Here is a 19,227-nt window from a genome sequence, read left to right on the forward strand (position 1 = left end):
CTAGGCAACAGGATAGATAATAGACAGTAGCAGCAGTATACTGTAGGTAGGGGGTAAAGGGACTAGGCAACAGGATAGATAATAGACAGTAGCAGCAGTATACTGTAGGTAGGGGGTAAAGTGACTAGGCAACAGGATAGATAATAGACAGTAGCAGCAGTATACTGTAGGTAGGGGTAAAGGGACTAGACAACAGGATAGACAGTAGCAGCAGTATACTGTAGGTAGGGGTAAAGGGTCTAGACAACAGGATAGATAATAGACAGTAGCAGCAGTATACTGTAGGTAGGGGTAAAGGGACTAGGCAACAGGATAGATAATAGACAGTAGCAGCAGTATACTGTAGGTAGGGGTAAAGGGACTAGGCAACAGGATAGATAATAGACAGTAGCAGCAGTATACTGTAGGTAGGGGTAAAGTGACTAGACAACAGGATAGATAATAGACAGTAGCAGCAGTATACTGTAGGTAGGGGTAAAGTGACTAGGCAACAGGATAGATAATAGACAGTAGCAGCAGTATACTGTAGGTAGGGGTAAAGGGACTAGGCAACAGGATAGATAATAGACAGTAGCAGCAGTATACTGTAGGTAGGGGTAAAGTGACTAGACAACAGGATAGATAATAGACAGTAGCAGCAGTATACTGTAGGTAGGGGTAAAGTGACTAGGCAACAGGATAGATAATAGACAGTAGCAGCAGTATACTGTAGGTAGGGGTAAAGGGACTAGACAACAGGATAGATATCCTGTGGCGTACAGCATTAGCATCAAATAGCCCCCGCGATATGCAACTTTTCAGGGAAGTTAGGAACCAATATACACAAGCAGTCAGGAAAGCAAAGGCTAACTTTTTCAAACAGAAATTTGCATCCTGTAGCACTAACTCCAAAAAGTTTTGGGACACTGTAAAGTCCATGGAAAATAAGAGCACTTCCTCCCAGCTGCCCACTGCACTGAGGCTAGGAAACACTATCACCACCGATAAATCTACAATAATCGAGAATTTCAACAAGCATTTTGCTACGGCTGGCCATGCTTTCCACCTGGCTACCACTAACCCGGCCACCAACTCTGCACCCTCTGCTGCAACTTGCCCATGCCCCCCCCGCTTCTCCTTCACACAAATTCAGACAGCTGATGTTTTGAAAGCGCTGCAAAATCTGGACCCCTACAAATCAGCTGGGCTAGACAATCTGGACCCGTTCTTCCTAAAACTAGCCGCCGAAATTGTCGCAACCCCTATTACTAGTCTGTTCAACCTCTCTTTCATAACCTCTGAGATCCCCAGAGATTGGAAAGCTGCCGTGGTCATCCCCCTCTTCAAAGGGGGTGACACTCTAGATCCAAACTGCTACAGACCTATATCCATCCTGCCCTGCCTTTCGAAAGTATTTGAAAGCCAAGTTAACAAACAGATCACCGGCCATTTCGAATCCCACCGTACCTTCTCCGCTATGCAATCCGGTTTCCGAGCTGGTCACGGGTGCACTTCAGCCACGCTCAAGGTCCTAAACGATATTATAACCACGATTGATAATAGACAGTACTGTGCAGCCGTCTTCATCGACCTGGCCAAGGCTTGACTCTGTCAACCACCGCATTCTTATTGGCAGACTAAATAGCCTTGGTTTCTCAAATGACTGCCTCGCCTGGTTCACCAACTACTTCTCAGAGAGTTCAGTGTGTCAAATCGGAGGGCCTGTTGTCTGGACCTATGGCAGTCTCTATGGGGGTGCCACAGGGTTCAATTCTTGGGCCGACACTTTTCTCCGTGTATATCAATGATGTCGCTCTTGCTGCTGGTGACTCTCAGATCCACCTCTACGCAGACGACACCATTTTGTATACATCTGGCCCTTCATTGGACACTGTGTTAACAAACCTCCAAACGAGCTTCAATGCCATACAACAATCCTTCAGTAGCCTTCAACTGCTCTTAAACACTAGTAAAACTGACTATCCTACCAATCCTTGACTTCGGCGATGTCATTTATAAAATAGCCTCCAACACTCTACTCAGCAAATTGGATGTAGTCTATCACAGTGCCATCCGTTTTGTCACCAAAGCCCCATATAGTACCCACCACTGTGACCTGTACGCTCTTGTTGGCTGGTCCTCACTACATGTTCGTCGTCAAACCCACTGGCTCCAGGCCATCTATAAATCACTGCTAGGCAAATCCCCGCCTTATCTTAGCTCATTGGTCACCATAGCAGCACCCACCCGTAGTCTGCGCTCCAGCAGGTATATCTCACTGGTCATTCCCAAAGCCAACACCTCCTTTGGCCGCCATTCCTTCCAGTTCTCTGCTGCCAATGACTGGAACGAATTGCAAAAATCTCTGAAGCTGGAGACTCTTATCTCCCTCACTAACTTTAAGCATCAGTTGTCAGAGCAGCTTACCGATCACTGCACCTGTACACAGCCCATCTGAAATTAGCCCGCCCAACTACCTCATCCCTATATTGTTATTTAATTTGCTCTTTTGCACCCCAGTATCTCTATTTGCACATAATCTCTTGCACATCTAGCATTCCAGTGTTAATAATATTGTAATTATTCTGCACTATAGCCTATTTATTGCCTTACCTCCATAACTTGCTACATTTGCACACACTGTATATATATTTTCTGTTGTATTTCTGACTTTATGTTTTTTTTTACCCCATATGTAACTCTGTTGTTTTTGTTGCACTACTTTGCTTTGTCTTGGCCAGGTCGCAGTTGTAAATGAGAACCTGTTCTCAACTGGCTTACCTGGTTAAATAAAGGTGAAATAAAAAAATAAAATAATAATAGACAGTAGCAGCAGTATACTGTAGGTAGGGGTAAAGTGACTAGGCAACAGGATAGATAATAGACAGTAGCAGCAGTATACTGTAGGTAGGGGTAAAGTGACTAGGCAACAGGATAGATAATAGACAGTAGCAGCAGTATACTGTAGGGAGGGGTAAAGTGACTAGACAACAGGATAGATAATAGACAGTAGCAGCAGTATACTGTAGGTAGGGGTAAAGGGTCTAGACAACAGGATAGATAATAGACAGTAGCAGCAGTATACTGTAGGTAGGGGTAAAGGGACTAGGCAACAGGATAGATAATAGACAGTAGCAGCAGTATACTGTAGGTAAGGGTAAAGTGACTAGACAACAGGATAGATAATAGACAGTAGCAGCAGTATACTGTAGGTAGGGGTAAAGTGACTAGGCAACAGGATAGATAATAGACAGTAGCAGCAGTATACTGTAGGTAGGGGTAAAGTGACTAGGCAACAGGATAGATAATAGACAGTAGCAGCAGTATACTGTAGGTAGGGGTAAAGTGACTAGGCAACAGGATAGATAATAGACAGTAGCAGCAGTATACTGTAGGTAGGGGTAAAGGGACTAGGCAACAGGATAGATAATAGACAGTAGCAGCAGTATACTGTAGGTAGGGGTATAGTGACTAGGCAACAGGATAGATAATAGACAGTAGCAGCAGTATACTGTAGGTAGGGGTAAAGTGACTAGACAACAGGATAGATAATAGACAGTAGCAGCAGTATACTCTAGGTAGGGGTAAAGTGACTAGACAACAGGATAGATAATAGACAGTAGCAGCAGTATACTGTAGGGAGGGGTAAAGTGACTAGACATCAGGATAGATAATAGACAGTAGCAGCAGTATACTGTAGGGAGGGGTAAAGTGACTAGACAACAGGATAGATAATAGACAGTAGCAGCAGTATACTGTAGGTAGGGGTAAAGTGACTAGACAACAGGATAGATAATAGACAGTAGCAGCAGTATACTGTAGGTAGGGGTAAAGGGACTAGGCAACAGGATATATAATAGACAGTAGCAGCAGTATACTGTAGGTAGGGGTAAAGTGACTAGACAACAGGATAGATAATAGACAGTAGCAGCAGTATACTGTAGGTAGGGGTAAAGGGACTAGACAACAGGATAGATAATAGACAGTAGCAGCAGTATACTGTAGGTAGGGGTAAAGGGACTAGACAACAGGATAGATAATAGACAGTAGCAGCAGTATACTGTAGGTAGGGGTAAAGGGACTAGACAACAGGATAGATAATAGACAGTAGCAGCAGTATACTGTAGGTAGGGGTAAAGTGACTAGGCAACAGGATAGATAATAGACAGTAGCAGCAGTATACTGTAGGTAGGGGGTAAAGTGACTAGGCAACAGGATAGATAATAGACAGTAGCAGCAGTATACTGTAGGTAGGGGTAAAGTGACTAGACAACAGGATAGATAATAGACAGTAGCAGCAGTATACTGTAGGTAGGGGTAAAGTGACTAGGCAACAGGATAGATAATAGACAGTAGCAGCAGTATACTGTAGGTAGGGGTAAAGTGACTAGACAACAGGATAGATAATAGACAGTAGCAGCAGTATACTGTAGGTAGGGGTAAAGTGACTAGGCAACAGGATAGATAATAGACAGTAGCAGCAGTATACTGTAGGTAGGGGTAAAGGGACTAGACAACAGGATAGATAATAGACAGTAGCAGCAGTATACTGTAGGTAGGGGGTAAAGTGACTAGGCAACAGGATAGATAATAGACAGTAGCAGCAGTATACTGTAGGTAGGGGTAAAGGGACTAGACAACAGGATAGATAATAGACAGTAGCAGCAGTATACTGTAGGTAGGGGTAAAGTGACTAGACATCAGGATAGATAATAGACAGTAGCAGCAGTATACTGTAGGGAGGGGTAAAGTGACTAGACAACAGGATAGATAATAGACAGTAGCAGCAGTATACTGTAGGTAGGGGTAAAGTGACTAGACAACAGGATAGATAATAGACAGTAGCAGCAGTATACTGTAGGTAGGGGTAAAGTGACTAGACAACAGGATAGATAATAGACAGTAGCAGCAGTATACTGTAGGGAGGGGTAAAGTGACTAGACAACAGGATAGATAATAGACAGTAGCAGCAGTATACTGTAGGTAGGGGTAAAGTGACTAGACAACAGGATAGATAATAGACAGTAGCAGCAGTATACGTGGTGTGTGTGTTTCTCTGTGTGTGGTGAGAGTTAGTGCAAAAAGGGTCAATGCAGGTAATCCGGGTAGCCATTAGATTAGCTATTTAGCAGTCTTGTTTAGAAGCCTTATGGCTTGGGGGTAGAAGCTGTTCAGGGTCCTGTTGGTTCCAGACTTGGTGCGTTCGTACCGCTTGCCGTGCGGTCGCAGATAAGTCTGGCTTTGGTGGCTGGAGTCTTTTGACATTTTTTGGGGCCTTCCTTTAACACTTCGTGGTATAGAGGTCCTGAATGACAGGGAGCTCGGGCCAAGCAGTTGCCATACCGAGCAGTTGCCATACCGAGCAGTTGCCATACCGAGCAGTTGCCATACCGAGCAGTTGCCATACCGAGCAGTTGCCATACCAAGCAGTTGCCATACCAAGCAGTGATTCAGCCAGTCAAGATGCTCTCGATGGTGCAGCTGTAGACCTTTTTGAGGATCTGAGGGCCCATGCCAAATCTTTTCAGACTCCTGAGGGGGAAGATTGCGTTATCTGTTGGGGTGGTATGCGAATTGGAGTGTGTCTAGGGTGATGGTGTTGATGTGAGCCCTGACCATCCTTTCAAAGCATATTATGGTTACAGATGTGAGCTCTACAGGGCGGTAGTCATTTAGACAGGTTACCTTGGCGTTCTTGGGCACAGGGACTATGGTGGTCTGCTTGAAACATGTTGGTATTACAGACTGAGTCAGGGAGAGGTTGGACATGTCAGTTAAGACTCCTGCCAGCTGGCCAGCGCATGCTCAGTGTACTCATCTTAAGACTCCTGCCAGCTGGCCAGCGCATGCTCAGTGTACTCATCCTGGTAATCTGTTTTAAGGAATACTGTGAAACATCTTTCCACTATTAGTGCCAGAGATAGCCTTTTTTTCTGAAATTACAATGCAACAATAAAAATCCTATGTGTAGCACCTTTTTAAAAAATATATTATATTGTCTGTTTAGGTGAGCGTGGCGATCGGCTGTGCCACACGGGACCGCACGGTGGCGTTCGCCAGCACCTTCGCTGCCTTCCTGTCCCGGGCCTACGACCATATCAGAATGGCTGCAGTCTCCGAGTCTAACATCAACCTGGCTGGGTCACACTGTGGAGTCTCCATCGGTCAGTACTGTGTGTCAGTCTTGTGCCCTTGACTGAGTCCAATCTCACCGATTCTCCCTCCACCAATCAAACTCTACTCCCCTTCCTTCAACAACCAATCACACTCCAATTCCTGTTCCCTTGGACATACTGCCAAATTCTCTAAAATGACGGAGGCGGCTTATGGTAGAGAAATGAACATTAATTCTCAGGCAACAGCTCTCGTGGACATTCCACCATGCAAAATAAAATTGAGAAAATGAATACATAATTGTATCGGACTACTTCAGCAGAGGTAGCTATCACTCACAGCCACGTTGTAATCTTCGAGTCCTTGAACATTTTGGTTGTTTACATACAATTTATCCACCACTAGACGAACATTCTGCTTCTCTGCTCTGAGCCTTTTGAAAGTGGGGTACAGGGCGCGTTCTCTCCACTATTTCATGGGGAAATTGTTCATTAATAGAGAATGGGGTGTTCTTCAGTTCCCTGCCCTGTTGGCAATCTTCATTTTGTAGTGAGTTAGCATAACTACGATCGGACGGGGCCTTCCCTCCACCACTGAAACGGTCAGCCCTTTGACAATCTATTGTATTCCCCTGTTCGTCCGTCATCTTGAGATTACGTTTCATGAACACCTTGACTTTATCCTCTGTTGACTGATAGTTTTCCTCCTCCTTTATTCCCATTATAACAATATTATTCTTCATACTTCTGCACTTTAGATCATGTAACGTAATTAGTCTTTCGTTGTTTTATAATAATAATAATAATAAGATAATATCATACTGTAGTGTCTTAGGGAGCCACGGTAGTTGTTTTATCATACCGTAGTGTCTTAGGGAGGCCACGGTAGTTGTTTTATCATACCGTAGTGTCTTAGGGAGGCCACGGTAGTTGTTTTATCATACCGTAGTGTCTTAGGGAGTCCACGGTAGTTGTTTTATCATACCGTAGTGTCTTAGGGAGCCACGGTAGTTGTTTTATCATACCGTAGTGTCTTAGGGAGCCACGGTAGTTGTTTTATCATACCGTAGTGTCTTAGGGAGGCCACGGTAGTTGTTTTATCATACCGTAGTGTCTTAGGGAGCCACGGTAGTTGTTTTATCATACTGTAGTGTCTTAGGGAGGCCACGGTAGTTGTTTTATCATACCGTAGTGTCTTAGGGAGCCACGGTAGTTGTTTTATCATACCGTAGTGTCTTAGGGAGCCACGGTAGTTGTTTTATCATACCGTAGTGTCTTAGGGAGGCCACGGTAGTTGTTTTATCACACCGTAGTGTCTTAGGGAGGCCACGGTAGTTGTTTTATCATACCGTAGTGTCTTAGGGAGGCCACGGTAGTTGTTTTATCATACCGTAGTGTCTTAGGGAGCCACGGTAGTTGTTTTATCATACCGTAGTGTCTTAGGGAGCCACGGTAGTTGTTTTATCATACCGTAGTGTCTTAGGGAGGCCACGGTAGTTGTTTTATCACACCGTAGTGTCTTAGGGAGGCCACGGTAGTTGTTTTATCATACCGTAGTGTCTTAGGGAGCCACGGTAGTTGTTTTATCATACTGTAGTGTCTTAGGGAGGCCACGGTAGTTGTTTTATCATACCGTAGTGTCTTAGGGAGCCACGGTAGTTGTTTTATCATACCGTAGTGTCTTAGGGAGCCACGGTAGTTGTTTTATCATACCGTAGTGTCTTAGGGAGGCCACGGTAGTTGTTTTATCACACCGTAGTGTCTTAGGGAGGCCACGGTAGTTGTTTTATCATACCGTAGTGTCTTAGGGAGCCACGGTAGTTGTTTTATCATACCGTAGTGTCTTAGGGAGGCCACGGTAGTTGTTTTATCATACTGTAGTGTCTTAGGGAGGCCACGGTAGTTGTTTTATCATACCGTAGTGTCTTAGGGAGCCACGGTAGTTGTTTTATCATACCGTAGTTGTTTTATCATACTGTAGTGTCTTAGGGAGCCACGGTAGTTGTTTTATCATACCGTAGTGTCTTAGGGAGCCACGGTAGTTGTTTTATCATACCGTAGTGTCTTAGGGAGCCACGGTAGTTGTTTTATCATACCGTAGTGTCTTAGGGAGCCACGGTAGTTGTTTTATCATACCGTAGTGTCTTAGGGAGGCCACGGTAGTTGTTTTATCACACCGTAGTGTCTTAGGGAGGCCACGGTAGTTGTTTTATCATACCGTAGTGTCTTAGGGAGGCCACGGTAGTTGTTTTATCATACCGTAGTGTCTTAGGGAGCCACGGTAGTTGTTTTATCATACCGTAGTGTCTTAGGGAGCCACGGTAGTTGTTTTATCATACCGTAGTGTCTTAGGGAGGCCACGGTAGTTGTTTTATCACACCGTAGTGTCTTAGGGAGGCCACGGTAGTTGTTTTATCATACCGTAGTGTCTTAGGGAGCCACGGTAGTTGTTTTATCATACTGTAGTGTCTTAGGGAGGCCACGGTAGTTGTTTTATCATACCGTAGTGTCTTAGGGAGCCACGGTAGTTGTTTTATCATACCGTAGTGTCTTAGGGAGCCACGGTAGTTGTTTTATCATACCGTAGTGTCTTAGGGAGGCCACGGTAGTTGTTTTATCACACCGTAGTGTCTTAGGGAGGCCACGGTAGTTGTTTTATCATACCGTAGTGTCTTAGGGAGCCACGGTAGTTGTTTTATCATACCGTAGTGTCTTAGGGAGGCCACGGTAGTTGTTTTATCATACTGTAGTGTCTTAGGGAGGCCACGGTAGTTGTTTTATCATACCGTAGTGTCTTAGGGAGCCACGGTAGTTGTTTTATCATACCGTAGTGTCTTAGGGAGGCCACGGTAGTTGTTTTATCATACCGTAGTTGTTTTATCATACTGTAGTGTCTTAGGGAGCCACGGTAGTTGTTTTATCATACCGTAGTGTCTTAGGGAGCCACGGTAGTTGTTTTATCATACCGTAGTGTCTTAGGGAGGCCACGGTAGTTGTTTTATCATACTGTAGTGTCTTAGGGAGGCCACGGTAGTTGTTTTATCATACCGTAGTTGTTTTATCATCCTGTAGTGTCTTAGGGAGCCACGGTAGTTGTTTTATCATACCGTAGTGTCTTAGGGAGCCACGGTAGTTGTTTTATCATACCGTAGTGTCTTAGGGAGGCCACGGTAGTTGTTTTATCATACCATAGTGTCTTAGGGAGCCACGGTAGTTGTTTTATCACACCGTAGTGTCTTAGGGAGCCACGGTAGTTGTTTTATCATACCGTAGTGTCTTAGGGAGGCCACTGTAGTTGTTTTATCATACCGTAGTGTCTTAGGGAGGCCACGGTAGTTGTTTTATCATACCGTAGTGTCTTAGGGAGGCCACGGTAGTTGTTTTATCATACCGTAGTGTCTTAGGGAGCCACGGTAGTTGTTTTATCATACCGTAGTGTCTTAGGGAGGCCACGGTAGTTGTTTTATCATACCGTAGTGTCTTAGGGAGCCACGGTAGTTGTTTTATCATACCGTAGTGTCTTAGGGAGCCACGGTAGTTGTTTTATCATACCGTAGTGTCTTAGGGAGGCCACGGTAGTTGTTTTATCATACCGTAGTGTCTTAGGGAGCCACGGTAGTTGTTTTATCATACCGTAGTGTCTTAGGGAGGCACGGTAGTTGTTTTATCATACTGTAGTGTCTTAGGGAGCCACGGTAGTTGTTTTATCATACCGTAGTGTCTTAGGGAGCCACGGTAGTTGTTTTATCATACCGTAGTGTCTTAGGGAGGCCACGGTAGTTGTTTTATCATACCGTAGTGTCTTAGGGAGGCCACGGTAGTTGTTTTATCATACCGTAGTGTCTTAGGGAGCCACGGTAGTTGTTTTATCACACCGTAGTGTCTTAGGGAGCCACGGTAGTTGTTTTATCATACCGTAGTGTCTTAGGGAGGCCACGGTAGTTGTTTTATCATACCGTAGTGTCTTAGGGAGGCCACGGTAGTTGTTTTATCATACCGTAGTGTCTTAGGGAGCCACGGTAGTTGTTTTATCATACCGTAGTGTCTTAGGGAGGCCACGGTAGTTGTTTTTATCATACCGTAGTGTCTTAGGGAGGCCACGGTAGTTGTTTTATCATACCGTAGTGTCTTAGGGAGGCCACGGTAGTTGTTTTATCATACCGTAGTGTCTTAGGGAGCCACGGTAGTTGTTTTATCACACCGTAGTGTCTTAGGGAGCCACGGTAGTTGTTTTATCATACCGTAGTGTCTTAGGGAGGCCACTGTAGTTGTTTTATCATACCGTAGTGTCTTAGGGAGGCCACTGTAGTTGTTTTATCATACCGTAGTGTCTTAGGGAGGCCACGGTAGTTGTTTTATCATACCGTAGTGTCTTAGGGAGGCCACGGTAGTTGTTTTATCATACCGTAGTGTCTTAGGGAGGCCACGGTAGTTGTTTTATCATACCGTAGTGTCTTAGGGAGGCCACGGTAGTTGTTTTATCATACCGTAGTGTCTTAGGGAGCCACGGTAGTTGTTTTATCATACTGTAGTGTCTTAGGGAGGCCACGGTAGTTGTTTTATCATACCGTAGTGTCTTAGGGAGCCACGGTAGTTGTTTTATCATACCGTAGTGTCTTAGGGAGCCACGGTAGTTGTTTTATCATACCGTAGTGTCTTAGGGAGGCCACGGTAGTTGTTTTATCATACCGTAGTGTCTTAGGGAGCCACGGTAGTTGTTTTATCATACCGTAGTGTCTTAGGGAGCCACGGTAGTTGTTTTATCATACCGTAGTGTCTTAGGGAGGCCACGGTAGTTGTTTTATCACACCGTAGTGTCTTAGGGAGGCCACGGTAGTTGTTTTATCATACCGTAGTGTCTTAGGGAGCCACGGTAGTTGTTTTATCATACCGTAGTGTCTTAGGGAGGCCACTGTAGTTGTTTTATCATACTGTAGTGTCTTAGGGAGGCCACGGTAGTTGTTTTATCATACCGTAGTGTCTTAGGGAGCCACGGTAGTTGTTTTATCATACCGTAGTGTCTTAGGAGCCACGGTAGTTGTTTTATCATACTGTAGTGTCTTAGGGAGCCACGGTAGTTGTTTTATCATACCGTAGTGTCTTAGGGAGGCCACGGTAGTTGTTTTATCATACCGTAGTGTCTTAGGGAGGCCACGGTAGTTGTTTTATCATACCGTAGTGTCTTAGGGAGCCACGGTAGTTGTTTTATCATACCGTAGTGTCTTAGGGAGGCCACGGTAGTTGTTTTATCATACCGTAGTGTCTTAGGGAGGCCACGGTAGTTGTTTTATCATACCGTAGTGTCTTAGGGAGCCACGGTAGTTGTTTTATCATACCGTAGTGTCTTAGGGAGCCACGGTAGTTGTTTTATCATACCGTAGTGTCTTAGGGAGGCCACGGTAGTTGTTTTATCATACCGTAGTGTCTTAGGGAGGCCACGGTAGTTGTTTTATCATACCGTAGTGTCTTAGGGAGCCACGGTAGTTTCAATAACTTATTTTCCACTTGTATTTTTCTTCCATTTTCTTAATGTAATTCATTCCTGTTTAAGGCCTCAACCTCCCCCAGTAGCCCAGGCAATAGATCCAGTAGTTTTAACTGCTCGCTCATGCTTGTAAGCAACACTGTATCTTCTGGAGACATAGTTATAAAAACGTCCCCCTCCAATGTTACATTTTGAATTTTAAACGGCGGCTTCCCCTCAGTTTCGCTCGGAGCTCGAGGAACAGTCTTCCCTTGTTCACTTCGATGTAGCTGATTTTATTTTTCGAGCGTATCAAAATGCTGATCAATAAATAGCTCAAGGTTCTCTCTATTATCCAGAGTCTTTTGTTTCACAGTTATCAGCTAATCAATTTTACGTGCCTACCACGCTGCAACCTGCCACGTCATCAAGCCCCGATGCCGTCTTCGCAGGACAGATAGCTCTGACTTTCTTCCATAGTGCCAACGATGAAGTTATTCATGTTCTTAGCTTTGTTTTGAAAATAAAGAGGTAAAACTATTCTGGGGATGATTATGTGCATCTTCAATAAGTGTTCCTCTTTAGTGTATTTGACTATATGTCGCAAGTAAAAGCCTTGGGAAAAGCCTCTGGAAGGTTAAAACAACCCTGAGACTTAGAAAAAGGAAAGTATGACATCTTCCTATGAATTTTATTTGCCCGTATAAAGTCTTATGACAGAGTATACTTTTTTTAAAGAATGTCTTCGACGGGGTAATTTGGTATTACTGAAAATAAATGCAACAACTTGGGGAGCCATTCCATTCTAGAGGTTTATTCTACCTGTAAGATTTTATGGGAAGATTATTCAATTTAATTAAATCTGCTTTCATATTAAGTAATGGAATGAATGTTGTATTTGTCACTAATAATGATCCGAAGTATTGAATATGTTTTGTGGTTCACTTGAAGGATCGCTGACTTCTTCTTATTATTATTTCATCATTTTCCGCGTAAAAATATGTATTTAACAAAGGGGGCATTGAGTTTACAATATTGGTCAGGTATATCAGATCATCTGCAAGTAAGTTTAGTTGATATTCGTGTTTACTGATGCCTGTTATGTGTTACTTCCTGTCCCCAGGTGAGGATGGCCCCTCCCAGATGGCATTGGAGGACATTGCCATGTTTCGCGCTATCCCAACATGCACTGTGTTCTACCCCAGTGACGGCGTCTCCACTGAGAGGTCTGTGGAGCTGGCTGCCAACACCAAGGTCAGGATGTTATTTATATGGGGGATAACATGTGGAGCTGGCTGCTAACACCAAGGTCAGGATGTTATTTATATGGAGGATAACATGTGGAGCTGGCTGCTAACACCAAGGTCAGGATGTTATTTATATGGGGGATAACATGTGGAGCTGGCTGCTAACACCAAGGTCAGGATGTTATTTATATGGGGGATAACATGTGGAGCTGGCTGCTAACACCAAGGTCAGGATGTTATTTATATGGGGGATAACATGTGGAGCTGGCTGCTAACACCAAGGTCAGGATGTTATTTATATGGGGGATAACATGTGGAGCTGGCTGCTAACACCAAGGTCAGGATGTTATTTATATGGAGGATAACATGTGGAGCTGGCTGCTAACACCAAGGTCAGGATGTTATTTATATGGAGGATAACATGTGGAGCTGGCTGCTAACACCAAGGTCAGGATGTTATTTATATGGGGGATAACATGTGGAGCTGGCTGCTAACACCAAGGTCAGGATGTTATTTATATGGAGGATAACATGTGGAGCTGGCTGCTAACACCAAGGTCAGGATGTTATTTATATGGGGGGATAACATGTGGAGCTGGCTGCTAACACCAAGGTCAGGATGTTATTTATATGGAGGATAACATGTGGAGCTGGCTGCTAACACCAAGGTCAGGATGTTATTTATATGGGGGATAACATGTGGAGCTGGCTGCTAACACCAAGGTCAGGATGTTATTTATATGGAGGATAACATGTGGAGCTGGCTGCTAACACCAAGGTCAGGATGTTATTTATATGGGGGATAACATCTTCCCAGCTCTGCAGAGACAGAATCATTAGATCATTTGTTTTGGTTCTGTCCATTTTGTAGCTTGTTTTTGGACACAGGTCCAGGAATGGCTAAAGGATTGCAATATTTACCTGGAGCTAACCTTGCAGATAGCATTACTGGGTGATCTGAAAAGTCATAGTCAATCGATCAATAATATAATACTTTTAGCAAAAATGTTTGTGAATTAAAAATAATCTGTAGAAGCAATGAGAATAGAAAGGTTCAGAACTTTTGTAAAACATCACAGTACAGTTGAAATATATATGGCAAATAGAAATCCTATATGGATGGTGCTGAGAGATAGATGGGAGGTATTGAATAGAGTTGCAGGATGGGACTAATAACTAATAACAAGATAACTAATAATGTAAGCATACTGTGTCCATAATAAGTATATAGGTTGTATGTTGGGAGCTTTTGGGAAAAGAGCACAGTTAGAAAGATATGGAATATAGAAGCAAACCGGATGGACATCATGAAAATGATCGGAGGAAGTTCAGGAGTAAAAACAAACAAAATATAATTATTGTAGAATAAAATGTGTATATAGTATGTATGGGCTGGAAGTAGAGGCCAAAGCGTTGTTGGTCACTAGTTTACTCCGATTGGGGAAGAGGTGGTGGGGTTGGAAAGGAAAGGGAAATACAATCTAAATAAGGATGTGTGTATAAAAAGGTCAGAAACTATTTTTCTTCCTAAATGGCACCATAGTCACTCTTTAGTGCACTATTTTAGTCACACTATCTATCACTATTTTCAACCAGGCCCCACTGCTAAGCCATAGCCTATTAGTATGACAGAGCCCGAGGGGGACTAGCGGTATGACGGAGCCCGAGGGGGACTAGCGGTATGACTGAGCCCGAGGGGGGACTAGCGGTATGACGGAGCCCGAGGGGGGACTAGCGGTATGACAGAGCCCGAGGGGGACTAGCGGTATGACGGAGCCCGAGGGGGACTAGCGGTATGACGGAGCCCGAGGGGGACTAGCGGTATGACGGAGCCCGAGGGGGACTAGCGGTATGACGGAGCCCGAGGGGGACTAGCGGTATGACGGAGCCCGAGGGGGACTAGCGGTATGACGGAGCCCGAGGGGGACTAGCGGTATGACGGAGCCCGAGGGGGACTAGCGGTATGACGGAGCCCGAGGGGGACTAGCGGTATGACGGAGCCCGAGGGGGACTAGCGGTATGACGGAGCCCGAGGGGGACTAGCGGTATGACGAAGCCCGAGGGGGACTAGCGGTATGACGGAGCCCGAGGGGGGACTAGCGGTATGACGGAGCCCGAGGGGGACTAGCGGTATGACGGAGCCCGAGGGGGACTAGCGGTATGACGGAGCCCGAGGGGGACTAGCGGTATGACAGAGCCCGAGGGGACTAGCGGTATGACGGAGCCCGAGGGGGACTAGCGGTATGACGGAGCCCGAGGGGGACTAGCGGTATGACGGAGCCCGAGGGGGACTAGCGGTATGACGGAGCCCGAGGGGGACTAGCGGTATGACGGAGCCCGAGGGGGACTAGCGGTATGACGGAGCCCGAGGGGGACTAGCGGTATGACGGAGCCCGAGGGGGACTAGCGGTATGACGGAGCCCGAGGGGGACTAGCGGTATGACGGAGCCCGAGGGGGACTAGCGGTATGACGGAGCCCGAGGGGGACTAGCGGTATGACGGAGCCCGAGGGGGACTAGCGGTATGACGGAGCCCGAGGGGGACTAGCGGTATGACGGAGCCCGAGGGGGACTAGCGGTATGACGGAGCCCGAGGGGGACTAGCGGTATGACGGAGCCCGAGGGGACTAGCGGTATGACGGAGCCCGAGGGGACTAGCGGTATGACGGAGCCCGAGGGGGACTAGCGGTATGACGGAGCCCGAGGGGGACTAGCGGTATGACCGAGCCCGAGGGGGACTAGCGGTATGACGGAGCCCGAGGGGGACTAGCGGTATGACGGAGCCCGAGGGGGACTAGCGGTATGACGGAGCCCGAGGGGGACTAGCGGTATGACGGAGCCCGAGGGGGACTAGCGGTATGACGGAGCCCCGAGGGGGACTAGCGGTATGACGGAGCCCGAGGGGGACTAGCGGTATGACGGAGCCCGAGGGGGACTAGCGGTATGACGAAGCCCGAGGGGGACTAGCGGTATGACGAAGCCCGAGGGGGACTAGCGGTATGACGGAGCCCGAGGGGGACTAGCGGTATGACGAAGCCCGAGGGGGACTAGCGGTATGGCGGAGCCCGAGGGGGACTAGCGGTATGACGGAGCCCGAGGGGGACTAGCGGTATGACGGAGCCCGAGGGGGACTAGCGGTATGACGGAGCCCGAGGGGGACTAGCGGTATGACGGAGCCCGAGGGGGACTAGCGGTATGACGGAGCCCGAGGGGACTAAGCGGTATGACGGAGCCCGAGGGGGACTAGCGGTATGACGGAGCCCGAGGGGGACTAGCGGTATGACGGAGCCCGAGGGGGACTAGCGGTATGACGAAGCCCGAGGGGGGACTAGCGGTATGACGAAGCCCGAGGGGGGACTAGCGGTATGACGGAGCCCGAGGGGGACTAGCGGTATGACGGAGCCCGAGGGGGACTAGCGGTATGACGGAGCCCGAGGGGGACTAGCGGTATGACGGAGCCCGAGGGGGACTAGCGGTATGACGGAGCCCGAGGGGGACTAGCGGTATGACGGAGCCCGAGGGGGGACTAGCGGTATGACGGAGCCCGAGGGGGACTAGCGGTATGACGGAGCCCGAGGGGGGACTAGCGGTATGACGGAGCCCGAGGGGGGACTAGCGGTATGACGGAGCCCGAGGGGGGACTAGCGGTATTAACTAAGCCTTGTGTGTTCCAGGGTATCTGTTTTATCCGACTCACCAGACCAGAACTGAAGGTCGTCTACGACCCCAAAGAGAAGTTTGAGGTGGGCGTGGCCAAGGTGTTGCGTCAGTCCGACAGTGACAAGGTGACTGTGATCGGAGCTGGAGTGACTCTGCATGAAGCCCTGACTGCTGCTGACCAACTGGCCAGCGAGGGTAAGAGCTCCCCCTGGTGGCCTGGTCCTGGATTCACAAAACCTGTGACAGAAGCCAGAGCTTACCCACGATGTTGCACAACGATTTTAAGTCAAAAAGTCATTGTTCTAGTCGTATGAGACATTTGAGATTGAAGTGGGAACTTTTTTTTATATAAGCCAAATTGTGATATTTTTCCACTAATTGGTCTCTTGATGTATTAGATCTTTCTGAATGACCCAGTAGTTAACTAAGTCACTGTAGTAAAACAATAGCAAATGCTATTTGATGAGGAAGAATTATGGCTCATTAGTGTTGTCTTTGTGTACCGTGGTGTCTTGTTTGTGTGTAGGAGTGAACATCCGTGTGATTGACCCGTTCACCATCAAGCCCCTGGATGCCGCCACCATCGTATCGAGCGCCCGCGCCACCGGAGGGAGAATCATCACCGTAGAGGACCACTACAGAGAGGGTGGGGACACGTGCTGCACATTGGCCCTCTGAGAGAGGAACGGCTTAGCCCTCTGAATCGCTCTCTGTGTGTTCTAACTTCACCCCTCTGTCACCAGGTGGTCTGGGGGAGGCGGTGCTGTCCGCGGTGGGGGAGGAGCCTGGTATCATGGTGACGCGCCTGGCGGTGAACCGCATACCCCGGAGTGGAAAACCTCAGGAGCTCCTGGACCTGTACGGCATCAGCGCCAAACACATCGCCAACGCCGTGCGCCAGACCTTCGCTAACTGAGACAGCCTATGGACCCTGGTCTAAAGTAGTGCACTATGTAGGGAATAGGGTGATTTCTTTTGGACGTACAACTCTTCTCTGCTCTCAAACCACTTATCCCCCCCCCTCTGACGCCTCCACACCTTTACCAGCTCCACCTCTTTCTCTGCAGTCTGAGGGGTGGAACAACGTACACCTCTTTTCTGAAGCTTTCACCACCCTACCTTCTCCCCTTTATAGCTGCCCCCCCCCCCCACCTCCACCACCATCCATCACGAGTGTTAACCCAAGCAGCGCTCTCTAGCATCCCATCTATCACGAGTGTTAACCCAAGCAGCGCTCTCTAGCATCCCATCCATCACTAGTGTTAACCCAAGCAGCGCTCTCTAGCATCCCATCTATCACGAGTGTTAACCCAAGCAGCGCTCTCTAGCATCCCATCTATCACTAGTGTTAACCCAAGCAGCGCTCTCTAGCATCCCATCTATCACGAGTGTTAACCCAAGCAGCGCTCTCTAGCATCCCATCTATCACGAGTGTTAACCCAAGCAGCGCTCTCTAGCATCCCATCTATCACGAGTGTTAACCCAAGCAGCGCTCTCTAGCATCCCATCTATCACTAGTGTTAACCCAAGCAGCGCTCTCTAGCATCCCATCTATCACCAGAGAGAAGGGGGGGGGCTTCAGTGAGTGTGTTGAGTAGAGTCTTAACCATACCTGAAGGGTAATATGCATTGTAGTGTTTAATCTACCCATGAATCCTAATGTAGCCTCATTCTACTGAACCCTGTAAAGGTCCTCTGGTTGAGTTATTTTTCCTGCTAAACTGCAATCCTCCTTTTGTTAACTGATGTAATTGAATGGTTAGTTGCCAACTAAAGCAGCTCTGTAGGTGTGTCCTCTATGGCACCCTAGTCCCTTTAAAGTGCACTACTTCTGACCAGAGCCCCATGGGACACTATATAGGGGCCATTTGGGACGAACCCTAAGTGTAGCGAGGTTGTTTGAACTTGTCGACGTTTACTCTCCGTCCAGATGATATTGACTGTTTAACCTTTTAAGTCTGTTGATCAGTTTCAAAGGAAGATGGGTGTGTATTTTTGACAGATTTCTTTGTACCTGTATCACTCTTCATTCCAGCTGTTTACATCTCTAATCCTGTTCTAATCGTTCCAAATCACCTGCTTGATCATTCTGTCTCACTCGGTTTCTCTATAGCACTGTTACAGGCACACCGCCATCTTGGTTCCTCTGTGAGCCGGAATGGCGTCTAACCACTGCTTGTTGCTGGTCACTGAAACTGATGCAGGAAATTCACATTTGATGGACCAGAGTTGTAATGACTCACAAAAAGAGCTAAACATCAACTGCTATATAGATATATAAATTAATGACTGTTCTCCTGGGCTGGGTGTTGGTGATGTTCTGGCCTGTTGGTACCTGACTGTATCTCCTCAACGTGTTACTGATGCTCCCAGGCGCTCTGTCAACTAATGGTTGGTTTGCATCGCTGAAATAAAAACTTGACCCAATGTTACTTGTCCGGTGTCTGTTTTTAATGTAGTTACTTGGACTGAGGTTTTAGGGATGTTGAATATGATCCAAAATAAATAATGCATGTGGACACCTTCAAATGAGTGGATTCGGCCACACCTGTTGCTGACCGGTGTATAAAATCGCGCACACAGCCATGCAATCTCCATAGACAAACATTGGCAGTAGAATGGCCTTACTGAAGAGCAGTGACTTTCAACGTGGCACCGTCATAGGATGCCACCTAGCCTTCAAGTCAGTTTGTGACATTTCTGCCCTGCTAGAGCTGCCCCGGTCAACTGTAAGTGCTGTTATTGTGGAAAGGTCTAGGAGCAAC

General features: G+C 47.0%; 1 protein-coding gene across 1 annotated transcript in view; it reads left to right on the plus strand.

Annotated features, from left to right (window-relative positions):
• LOC121562162 (transketolase-like) overlaps positions 1-18,889 on the plus strand; it is a 38,083-nt gene extending 19,194 nt beyond the window's left edge. The window contains exons 9-13 of the mRNA XM_041874514.2: positions 5,987-6,143; positions 12,680-12,810; positions 16,477-16,657; positions 16,989-17,108; positions 17,206-18,889. Coding sequence (XP_041730448.2) covers positions 5,987-6,143; positions 12,680-12,810; positions 16,477-16,657; positions 16,989-17,108; positions 17,206-17,378 — 762 coding nt within the window. The 3' untranslated portion in view covers positions 17,379-18,889. The remainder of the gene's footprint in view (positions 1-5,986; positions 6,144-12,679; positions 12,811-16,476; positions 16,658-16,988; positions 17,109-17,205) is intronic.
• Positions 18,890-19,227: the final 338 nt, after the last annotated feature.

The sequence above is a fragment of the Coregonus clupeaformis genome, unplaced genomic scaffold, assembly GCF_020615455.1.
Source record: "Coregonus clupeaformis isolate EN_2021a unplaced genomic scaffold, ASM2061545v1 scaf0084, whole genome shotgun sequence".
NCBI lineage: Eukaryota > Metazoa > Chordata > Actinopteri > Salmoniformes > Salmonidae > Coregonus > Coregonus clupeaformis.